Consider the following 12,071-nt stretch of genomic DNA (forward strand, 5'->3'; position numbering starts at 1 on the left):
GTTATCAAAGAAGCTAACACAACTACCATGGCCGGGACCATGTAGGAGTAGTGGGGCAATGACACGTAGTCACAGTGGGGATCTGTATGGCAGCAGGATTTGTCAGTACTTATGGAATGGAAGTTAGATGGGACTAGGTTTTTTCCACTAGGCAACTGGATTAGTGGTTGTGACAGACATTGAATTAATAGTACATAGAGAGAAAGTTCCAAAACTGAACCCAAGGCCATGACAACAGTTAGAGATGGGAAAGAGGTAGGCACAGCAACAGAAGAATCTTAGAAGGGACAGCCTGCGAGGTGACAGGAGAATTCAAGTATGATTGCATGGAGCACACACAAGTGTCCCCTCAAGGAAAGGGAAGTGAGTAGCCTTTTGTTTCAGGCTTTGCCAAGAGGGAGCATTAGCTGGAAACTGAGACCTGTTGACTTTGGCAAGCAAATCTTTAGTCAACTGGTCCAGTTCTAGTAGAATGTGGGAACAGAGCCTGGATAGTATGGGTGGAGAGAGAGGCTATGAGCAGGTCCTGAGGAATGAGAGTGAAGCAGAGAAATGAGGTGACAGCTATGGTCTTCTAAGGTTAAGGGAAAGATTTTAAAAATAAAATAGATTCCAGGCATATTTATAAGTAATGATGAGCTAAAAGAACAAAAAATTAATGTCCAGAGAATGACGAGGCACTTGTGAGAGCAACATCTTTACAACAGTGAGTGGTGACGACTCAGCTGGGCGGCAGCGGAACTGCCCAGCCATTCACTCTGTTCATGGGCATGGACTCCACATTGGACAAGGCAGTTGGTGCTGAGAAAAGGGAAGTAGCCTCATCTGACTACTTCTGTTTGTTCTTGTTGTTGTTGTTGTTTTGTGTGTATGTGTGGTATGTGCACGTGCATGCATGTGTAGGTCAGAAGTCAAATCTCGGATGTTGTTCCTCATTTATTACAGGGTTTCTTACTGGCCTGAAGCTCACCTGTTAGTCCTGCCTGGCTGGCCAGTGAACAGTGTGGATCCACCTGTCTTTTGTCCTGACTCCAGCACTAGGATTATAGTCATGTGACAGTGTCCTGGCTTTTGTATATATGTTCTATGAATGGAACTCAGGTCCTCGTGCTTGCACAAACACTACCAACCCTGATTTTATTTTTTGTTTGTTCTTGGATCCCGCATTGTTCCATTTACAGTAAGTGTATGAAGCATTGCAGTTGAAGGAGGAGTTTCTAAACTTTGACCAGTTTTGTTTTTCCTCAATCCCATACTGACTGACAAACTTGGATTATTCTAGTTAGTATTCTTCCAACAGCAGTGATATGTTTGATTCAGGCACTCAGCACTTCACCTAGAACTGCATGTGCTTCAGAGAGACAGACATAAAGTGAGTAATAGGAGTTTAAAGTTAAGACATGGTCCCTATCCTGAAGTTGAGCTCCACCTACAAGGTAAATTCTTAACTAATTTTGCCGATCGTTCCACTTAACTTGAGCTTCACTGAAACAGAAAATCCTTCCTGAATTCCTCACTGAAGGATGGAGAGAGTCATAAACCCTCATCCGACTGTCTTGCTGCTCCTTCAGTTACCCTGGCCTCTGTGAGGGGGTAGAGTATATAGGCCAGAAAAGACTAAGCTAGGGGAGCCCCAGCTATGTACAGCTGTAAAAACCCTCATCCCTGTAGGTAAAGCCTGTTGGGGGGAGTACCCACACACCTGTAAGCAACCCTTTAGCTGTACTTTATAAGGAGCCCCAGTAAGCTAGCCGGTGGCCAGGAGCTGGGCGGTGGGAAGCAGCCCGCAGCTCCTTCTACATGTAGCCACTTGGGGACTAGGTGAGAAGAAGACAACATTCAAAATAAAGGAAGGGGGCATACCAAAGAGGAATGGGGTGGCTATAACCCATACATTGTATACAAAACTGTTGTAAAATAAAGGGAAACAATCAGACATTATTACTAGGGGCCTCAGTCCTATTTCTTGGCTTATGTCCTTGGGAGGAAAATATTCTATAATTCTTTCCTTCTAGTCCCAGGCTATTTGGCTACTATTAATATTCTACTCTCTATCAATCTTAAATCATAACTATTCTCGCAATTTTTAAAAAGTTCTCAAAGATCCAAGTAGAACTTTCTATGCCTCTTTCTGCTTTACTTCATTATAGAATGTGCTTGAATAATTTTGATTAATCTCTTAAATTTTATTATAATGATACTTGATATTATAACACTGAGTAGAAATAATAATGTGTCTAAGAACTAAAGATATTCCAGTTCAATAATTCATAGTTAGCTGCTGAAAATCTGCTCCAGCAATGGTCACTTTTTAATCTTTCTCTTCAACTGAAATTAGTATTTTAGTTGTATGGATCACAGAATAAAACGTATCTATTTATTTTAAATAATAAAAAACTTTTATTTACTACTTGGTTACTTAGTATATATTATTTTTAAAAGCTACTTTTTTTTTTTACTCTTAGTGCTAACACTGGAATAAGATAGGGCAAACACCCAAATTTTAAATGAATTCACTAAAATGCATCTTTTGTCTCAGATGAAAAACACATTTTCAATATTATTTATACATTGTTGTAACATGCTTATAGGTGGTATGTTCAAGTTGTTCATGTATTATCATACATTTCTTTTAAACAGTATAACAAATTTATGAATGATTATAAATTTACTTTTGATTTCTAACTCAAAATATTTTTAAACATGTTTTAATCTAAAGCAAAATTTGTTTATGTTTTGATACTTGATTTGTGATTAGGAAATGAAAGCCTAAAATTTTGTAGGAAAATGACTTCTGAGACTTAGTGCTGTGTGTGTGCTTTGCTGGAGAAATGACTGCTATAGCTTTAAGATAAGGAAATCTGATGATTCAGTGCAGGAAACAAGATCGATTTGGAGCAGCTCCTACTGTTAGCTTTTTTGAAAATGGATTCTCACGCAGAAAATAACACAACATATTCTAAATAACAGCATCCCCTTCCCGAAATCCACCAAAACTGAAGAAAAATCCAAGTGACTGTTGTTAGCAGCTGTGTGGCCTGGAGTTCACTGGGGAAGCTGGCTTCCTGCAGTCCCCTATTCATCACCTGCTTCAAAGACAGCCTGGCTGGCTATAGTTTGCAGGCCAGGTAGGGTGCCATTGTGCGCAGTCTGGGAGGATTAGTATCAAAGCTGCGGCAACCAGGCCCTTGGTCTCAGGCTGCCATTCAGTCTAGCAGGGAGAGGCTAAGACTGGCCAAGGTCACAGTCTCCAGTGTGGAGTGGACTGGGAAAGGATCCTGAGAAGAGAATGCTTTTTATGAAATCATGGCGCAGGCTTGCAGCACAGCAGGTGCCCTTCTGGAAGACATAACATCTGTTTATGTTGGTGTACCGTAGCTGACAGAGAGATAATAGAGCTTTGAAATTTATCATTTTATTTCTAAAAGACAACTGTATATATAATAATCCAGATGCATATTTAACTCAGATCTTTTATTGGAAAATCATAAAGGGAACTGATCGATTTAATTGCTGCTTTTTACATGTATATATTCAAGCAGAAAGCAAAGCGTACTGACTGTTAACCGTTTACAACCATTGCTGATCAGCAAAACCCAATTCTTGGGGAGGAAATTCCTGGCATTCAATGCAAATCTTTTCAATATTCAGACATTAGTGTCAACAGATTGCAAAGGATTTCCTGAATATGACAAGTATCTTGAATATTAGGAGTTTAGAAAAAATGCTCCCCATTAAATGAAGGTATTTTAAGGGTGAGGTAATAATGACGCAAAAATAAAATTTTCAATTTGGACAAATTAGAGAAAAATTAAGCTGTACATGAGTTGTCATGACGACAAGGATGTTCTGTTGATGAACTGTCCTCCTCATTGTCCAATCAGATAGTAGAGCTGAAGCTGGAGCATGAACAGGAGAAGACGCACCTATTACAGCAGCATAACGCAGAGAAGGATAGCCTAGTCCGAGACCATGAACGGGAAATTGAAAACCTGGAGAAACAGCTTCGCGCTGCCAATATGGAGCACGAAAATCAAATTCAAGAGTCCAAGAAACGAGATGCACAGGTAATTATCAATAATATTTGCTAAAACGGGTGTCTATCTTTAAAAAGTCATCAGCGTTTTTTTGTTTTCTTCTTCTTGATGCACGCTGTTTGATCATTTGCAAAACTGACATATAAATGTGATTTTTTTGTTTTCTCCCCCTGCCCACACCCCCACCCCACGCCGTTTGGAGGATGAATGAGGCTTTAACTACAGAAACCACAGGTAGCCAGATTAAAAATCCCATGGCGCGCTATAACTTGGTCCCTTTTTTATAATCTTGTCTCAGTTCCTTTCATGATTTTTTTTAAAGGTATGCCCCTTACCCCTCCCCTCAGCCTTAGAAAATCCCTAAGAAATATATTAGCCTCACCCCTGGCTTTTTGTTTTAATCTCTGAAGGCAATCAAGCAGCTGCTTTAATATTTGCTTTCCTGCCTATTGTTGCTTTTGTCCGTCAGACTCTACGTTTGATTAGCTTACTTGGATGGTAATTGATAAAAATGACTCCAGAGAAGGGCTATTTCCCATCAGGTCTGTTGCTTTTTCCTGCATGCACACACACATGCCTCCTAGCCTCCATCTCTGTAGTCCCTGTTGGAAGCCATTTGGCAGAATAACCCCCAGCTGTGGTAGCATTTGACTCTTCAAACTTGTGGATGAAATGTGCACTGTCAGCATGGAAAATTATCTTTATAAATTTCAGATGAAAAAAATCGTATTGGGTATGTATCTTTGTGGTACAATACATTCTTTAAGGGATATATAATCAAGGCCCTGTAGTATATCCTCTTGAGCAGATTGCTGTGAAATTTTATTAAAGAAAAATTGAAGAGAAATTGACAACAATAAAAAGATAATTTTCTTTTCTAATAAAACCATATCATCTACTAGGTCTAAAGACCTCTTTTGCCATTGAAATCCAAACATGCTAACGACAGCACAGAGAAGCCCTGGTTATCCTTCCTTCCAAAATAATATAATTTCCAAATAACAAAATAAATCTTCTGTTATGGTATGTGTTTAAGCAATTTTGCAATTACTTAAACATCAAAACATTCCTAATTAAAGAAGATGTTAATTTTTTGAGTGGTGAGCGATGGCGGTAAGGAAAGACTGGGCTTGATTGTTTTTCGTTTGACCTTGATTTGTCTTTTATTTCAGAGAGTTACTGATGCAATAGGAGTATACTTGGTGCAGATTTTCTGTCAATATATACATTTATGGGGAAAGTATATTTTGATTGTTTTATGGTTATATATTTTCTGAAAAGTGATTAATGTAGTACGCATGGCTCCAAGATAATCATATGGTTTATAACAATATTCATTATATTTTTGCTAACAACCTCATTAGAACCCTTAGAAAATATAATATATGCTGTTCTTGTAATTTTTGAACATGTTTTCTCTTCATATGTAATGTTAACCTTACCATTGTCTTCCCTTAAGGAACACGAGGTCTGGGTCAGTACGGGATCTGTTTGCAAAGTAAAATGACATAATAGATAGAATAAAATCCATTAGTTTGCTTAAATGCCCACTATTTTGGTGCTATGGTGGAAAACTGACACACTGGAAGCCAAATTTATAGGCAATCTTTGTGATTTTTGCATATGCCGTATCTGCCATGTAGGGTGCGGTTCATCTGATCATAACAAAAGGGAAATTTTAGAACTGTTATGTGTAATTCAGCCACAGGAATTGTCCAATATGGCTGTTCCCTGGGTTTATTCTCATCACAGTGTTAACTGGACTGACTCTGTGACATATTCAGATGCTTTGGTTTCAGAGATTTCTCATATTTTGTGTCTTTCTCAGAGCGTTTTAATAATTTGGATTGTTGTCATGGAATGCAGTAAGCAATGCAAACTCAGACCCAATTCATTCCTATGCAGAATAAAAATATCTTGGCACACATTGTTGCCTAGTTGTGTTTGGAGAATGCAACCTTAACGAACTTTTATTAATAACTACATTTTAAAAATCTATGCATACCAAAATACTAATAATGTGTGTCTCTGGTGATTCACTGAGGATATGAACTCAGTTTCCTTCTTAAATTTTTATATTAAATTTATATTAAATTTTCATGATTGTGGTCTAAAAATTTAATGTATAATACCTTTGAGGTACTAAATTCCATTCACGAATTAAATATACACAAAACAGCTTCATGTTTTTCAAAACAGAAGTTAACAAAAATCACTGTGGTGTTTGATGCAGAAAAGACCTCATATACCTTAGGTATTATATTGTATAATTTTTCATTTCCAGAGAGATTTGATTTTCAGTTAAATTTGGCTCATCTGGTTTAGCATTGGAGGCCATTTTGTAAGAAGGACTACTTGCAGTTCTTAGCTACAGAACAGCCCTGCACTGTCTGTTTTGGATGCAATGGCTTTGTTCGCTGCTCTCTTCCATCAGACTCTGATAATGAGGATAATAATCAAAACTAAGTCATTTCAACTCCTTCCAAATATGTAGTGTATTATATTCTGAGAGACAACCATTACTGTGAGGTTACCCTTTGCAATGTGCGTCTTGCCAACTAGGACTTCCTCTTGGTGAATAGCATTATAATTATAACAAATTAGGTTTTATTCTGTTAGTCCCCTTTTCTAAAACAATGTTGGCACCCGTATTACATCTAAGGGCAGTTAGCCATGACCTCATCTACTAACTAATTATTCTAGTGTATGCTGTATTTCTCCAGACTTTTTAACAGCAGGATATGTTATCATGTGATAATTATATTTGCTAAAATGCACATCAAATTTTGTCACTATTGTTTAACTTGTTCAGTCTGGGTCTGTCTAGGCTCATGTTTTAGAAAAAGCATCCAGGTTGATAGAAATCAACACAAGTAAAAATCTTTGATTTTGTCAAATATTTTTCATTTGCCAATACTCTCTTACTGAAATTGGAGAATGATTTGATTGATTCAATCTCATTTGAATATAAAGAAAATCTATAAATATCATCTTACAAAGCTTTGTCTAGTATGGCAGTTCTATGTGCAGCTCTTATTTTGCTTTTGTATTGTCGCATAATGAGCTTATTATGTTGAATTGGAAGAAAAATAAAACACGTTTCCTTGACTTGTGGTTGTCAATTGTCAGTTTAGGATGATGAACCTCTTAGAGATTTTTTTGTTCTTATCTGTGAACGGCCTGAATGAGAGGCATATAGGAATACCAAAAGACAGTTTTGTGGAGCCTTTGTGATCCACACCAGAGGTGGCTTCAACACCTTGGAATGTCCATGTGACCTACTGCAGGATAAACACATCTAGGAATCAGGGAAACTGGCAGGCACTGTCAGTCCTCCTCAGGACAGCATCCTTGGAGAAAGTTATTAGCAATGTCTAAAAGGAGGCTAAATCAATCACTTACATTGCACTATGGATTTTGCGTAACATTGGTGTACTGAGTATCTTTGATATTTTAAATGGGCAATCATGATTCTGATCATTATTAAATAACTTTTGCATAGTAAGTAGGTATATCAACCTGTTTTGCTTTATTTACAGTAAGAATTTGTGCCTACTGCACATTCTAATATGTAGAATTTATAGACCTCTACTTTAAAATTTTTCCTGAGAAGATATTTATACTTTTAAAATTGCACTTTAACAACATTGTATTTTCTATTAATTTGCATATATGAGCACAAACTATAAATTCCCATTTATAATTAAATTTGTGTACTGCACAGAGTTAAGCATTGCTATAACCCTTTGAAATTTCTCCAAGAATTAACTGAGCAGTCCATGCAATCTGATCATTATTGGTACACCAACTTGTGGACACAGATAGCATTTTCTATCAAAAATGTCTGACTTTTCTTTGTATAACTAATACATTCAAAAATGGCTATAGGCAGCATTTTATAATAACTTCATACTTTATGATCAAAAATAGTAGTTGAGCCATAGATGATGTTGGTCAGATTGGAACATCTACACTGGTAGAAAGTTCTGTGAAGTGTGAGGTTAACCTGTGAGTCTACTAGAAGCCACAACAAAAAGGAAAAGATGGTGACGTGTGTGATAGCTGTCCCTGACAATGAGACAAGCCTTGACTCTTCTCCCTAACTCTCATTTGGGTATAAATTTATTTTATGGGGCTGACATAAAATTGACAATGTTTTCTGTGGATTAAACATTTTCAAGTCTCAGAGGGGAAACATTAGAATCTTTGAGAGTTTTCACAAATGTAGGTAGTATACTGTATGTGAATGAGCTAAATTTCACTTTAATTTCTTGAGAATGTCATTTTTCTTAAATCAAAGAGCAAGGCTATTTGAGAGCTCTACCTTTTCAGACATGATGAATCATATGGAAGTATATTCTGAGTAACAACTCCAAGTTCTAGCGCTGTCACTTACTGCTGGACCTGAGTTCTAGTAAGATATCTCAAAGTAACCTTTTAGACATGGCTGAGTTATATCAGTAAGTTAGATGTTAGCTAATTTCCCAATGCCTTTCTTCCTTACGTTACATTCTCTTCTCTGAATTGACTGCGAAACTTTTAGTCAGGAAAATCAAATGGTAATCAGTTCCAGGAAGACAAGATATTTATGTCTATGTTTAAATGACCAAAGTAGTATTTCATCGTCAGTATCTATTGCTACTCCCATATTCTAAAGGAGTAAAGAGTTTTATTTCTTTGGGTCACACCAAACTAATTGCTTAGAAAACCCAAACTGTGTGACTCTTTATTTCCCTAACTTAATGAGGCAGCTGCTGAACTGTCACCCTGCCTGCTCTTCTTCTCTTCTAGAGACACAGTCACATCAGAGTGGCTGTCTGGTGCTCCAGCTGTGTACACACCACACTTTGATAGCTGTCCCTGACATACCCAGCTATTTGTATTGTAGGGAAAGTGGAGGAGAATTAAGTGTGTTCTAAGTGTTAGGAGGATTTTGATGCAGTGTACAGAGTTATTTCTAGGCGCTAGAGGGCTGGTAGAAAAAGACTTTCCGCCATTCACTTATATTTGAAAAAGAAAACAGGACTTTTAAGGAAGTTATCTGATAAAACTCATTACGACCATGATCTGCTTTCTTCAGATGCTTTGTCACCATTAACTGGTGTATTTCTCTAAACTTAAATATAAGTAGACATTTCCTAACTAAGTATTTTGTAAAAAGTCCGTGGGGGAAATTCTTTATTCTTCTAATACCATCCTAGATCATGAAGATATTTTTTCAAATTGAAGTGGTGGAAAATTCCCCTTATATTTTGATATAGATATCCTGATGAGAAGATAGTTTATTTGTAGCCAACAGTGGTTTCTTTTACAGGGCTATTAAGAATATGCCAGTATAACTGTAAGTGATACAAATTAAAATGTATAACTATTACTATGAATTTAATGAGGCAGAAATATGTCATTTCAAGTAAAGATAGAGCTTACAATTTTAAAAGATTTCCAGATTCTTTTTCCATTATAATTCTAAAATTTTCACCTTACAAAGTAAAAACGTAAATGAGTCATTTTAATCTTCATCATGGAAAAGAGAAGTTTAAGCAAAATTACAAACTGAAACAGGTAATTTATTTTTCTAAGAATGGTTCATTCCTGAAAGAATCACAGTGTATCTGTAGTTCTATGCATATTTTTAAGATGGGTTAGTTACCATGGAAACCACATGCTATGCTATGTGGTCCACTTTCAGATAAAGAATATTCATTTAAAGAGAAGCCTTCTAAATAATAATGTATAAAGTATTCCTTTTGAATTAACAACCTTGTATCAACTAATAATGACTGCTTTAAAAATCTTTCTTTGTTCTCATTATACTTAATGGGTTTCTTTGAAAATACTAAAATTGTTCTTGAAAAAGAGTTAATTAAATGCTGGAGACAGTTTAAATACAGAGTAGAACATAATCCCTCTGTAATGGCAAAACAGTTCAGCAAGGCACATAGGCTGAACAATCATTGAACATAGGTGGTTCCAGCACTCACATGAAGAGGTTATTCATAGGTGATGTTGTGTCTAATAATAATTGTAGTAGTGGTAGTGGTAATATACTCAGGTTGGGTCAGCTAGATAAGGAACTTTGGATTCAAGGACATCATCTTGCCCAAGGTCACATAATTAGCAAACAGGGCTCCATACTCTTAATTCAATGGCTTTTTAAATGTCAGAGCATTCTCAGAAAAAGATTTTAGGTTTTTGAAAAAAATTGGACATGGCAACAAAATGCACAGGCCTCTACATGAAGCCTTGTGCAGCACAGGAGAGACTCCAGGGCCTTTGTCTCCATGCTGAGATTCTCCAAGCACTTTCAGTATGTGTTTCTTTCTATGCCTGCAGTGTTGCTGTAAAGTTAGTGGAACAAGACTGTTGTTCTCCATTGCGGTAAACTGCAGTGGGCCTTTATATCTGTGTATGCTTAACAACACCGACAGTGGGAAATGCCTCTAGTTATCTCTAGTGCTGTGTTCTTGCTCCTCCTCTGCCTCAGTGAAATCTTTGAGGAGATGTTGGGTGACTATCTTCTTCCTTGAAGTCTCAGAAAAGCCAGTTTTGGATTTCTGACCCCATCAGTTCTGCAAGGTACATCCCTGAGGTCTTCATTTGTATAGTTGAGGTAATTTTTCATGACAGAGAAGTTGAAACCAGAGTGCAAGAAATGATTGGCAAAATGATGATATCATCAAATGTTCAAAGAGCTGGCAAATTGAAGCTTATTAAGCTGTCATTTAGGTTCTATTCTGAACTAATTGGAATCATGCCTGGTTGCATGATATGAATGATATTTAACAACTGAGCCACTTTAATGACAAAATGACAGAAATTGATGTAAAGGAGAACTTATATTTGAGGAGGAAAGAAGGGAAGTGCAGAAAAGTTATGGTCCTTCTTCCAAACTAATTTAATGTCATATGCAGAAAGAATTTGAAAAATATTTTCTTAAGTTGAAACTTTGTAAATAATAAAAATGGCCTTATTAAACCTAAAATATTGAAGTCAGCATTAATGAGTTGAGATTTGAAGATTTGAAACAAATAGTAAGGTCCAATTTTTGAAGTTTACTTGTTTTAATAATTATTCTATTTGCTGATCTTTCTAATATTTTTGGATATTTGTCTACTCAACAACTGGAAAAAACAATATGAAATAAGAAAATATTAACAATTGAAACTTCCAGAGTTTGTACATATGTTATTTTTCTAGTTCATTTGTATTTTTCCCCTTAGATTTAAGATCAAAGATTTAAATAAAATTCATTTAATATGAAATAATGGTATTTCAGAGAATGAAATTTGAGGCACTAAGAGACTGAATCTTGTAGTGATATTTTGTTTGTGTGTCAACTAATAGAGCTTGACTAAAGATCAGAGTGCAGAGGTAAGCCACTGGAGGCCAGAGAGTGGTGGCGCACACCTTCAATCCCAGGAGAGAAAGGCAGAGAGATCTCTGTTAGTTGAGGGCTACCCTGGGCTAACAAGATTGAAAAACAGAGCCCATACAAAGATGATCCCAGCACTAGGAAGATGAAGACAGGAGTGATATGACTGGGTAGAGAGAGGAATATAAGGGGGAAGAGACAGGAACTCAGCGCAGTCTGAGGTTTGGTAGAGACAGACAGTGGAAGTTTGAGGTTTGGTAGAGACAGTTGCAGTCTGTGATTTGGTGGAGACAGATGGAGTCTGGAGATGCAGTCTGAGGACAGGATCGCCTCTTCAGTCTGAGCTTTGGTAGAGGTAAAAGAACTGTCTAGTGGCTAGCCTCTTTGCTTCTCTAATCTTCAGCATTAGCCCTTATGTCTGACTCTGGGTTTTTATTAAGACCAACTAGAATTCGTGCTATGGACTCTAAGACTTTTTCCTTGCTTGTAGGGACAGTTTTAAGTGTAACACCAGTCTCTAGACGTGTGTGCATCTTCCCAGTAATACAATGATGATGGCATACACCATTAATCCCAACACTCATGAGTCAGAGACCAGTGGATCTCTGAGGTCAGGGCCAGCCTGGTCTACAGACCGAGTTCCAGGAGAGGCAAGGGCTACA

General features: G+C 37.0%; 1 protein-coding gene across 6 annotated transcripts in view; it reads left to right on the forward strand.

The window, feature by feature from the left end:
* Window positions 1-12,071, forward strand: part of Cep112 (centrosomal protein 112) — a 363,872-nt gene that overhangs the window by 165,639 nt on the left and 186,162 nt on the right. For all 6 annotated transcript variants that reach the window (XM_050164302.1, XM_050164303.1, XM_050164304.1 and 3 more), the window contains one exon: window positions 3,885-4,067. In XM_050164302.1, the coding sequence (XP_050020259.1) occupies window positions 3,885-4,067 (183 nt within the window). The remainder of the gene's footprint in view (window positions 1-3,884; window positions 4,068-12,071) is intronic.

The sequence above is a fragment of the Alexandromys fortis genome, unplaced genomic scaffold (assembly GCF_014885135.2).
Source record: "Alexandromys fortis isolate MF-2015 unplaced genomic scaffold, M_Fortis_MF-2015_v1.1 scaffold_156, whole genome shotgun sequence".
NCBI classification, from domain to species: Eukaryota; Metazoa; Chordata; class Mammalia; order Rodentia; family Cricetidae; genus Alexandromys; species Alexandromys fortis.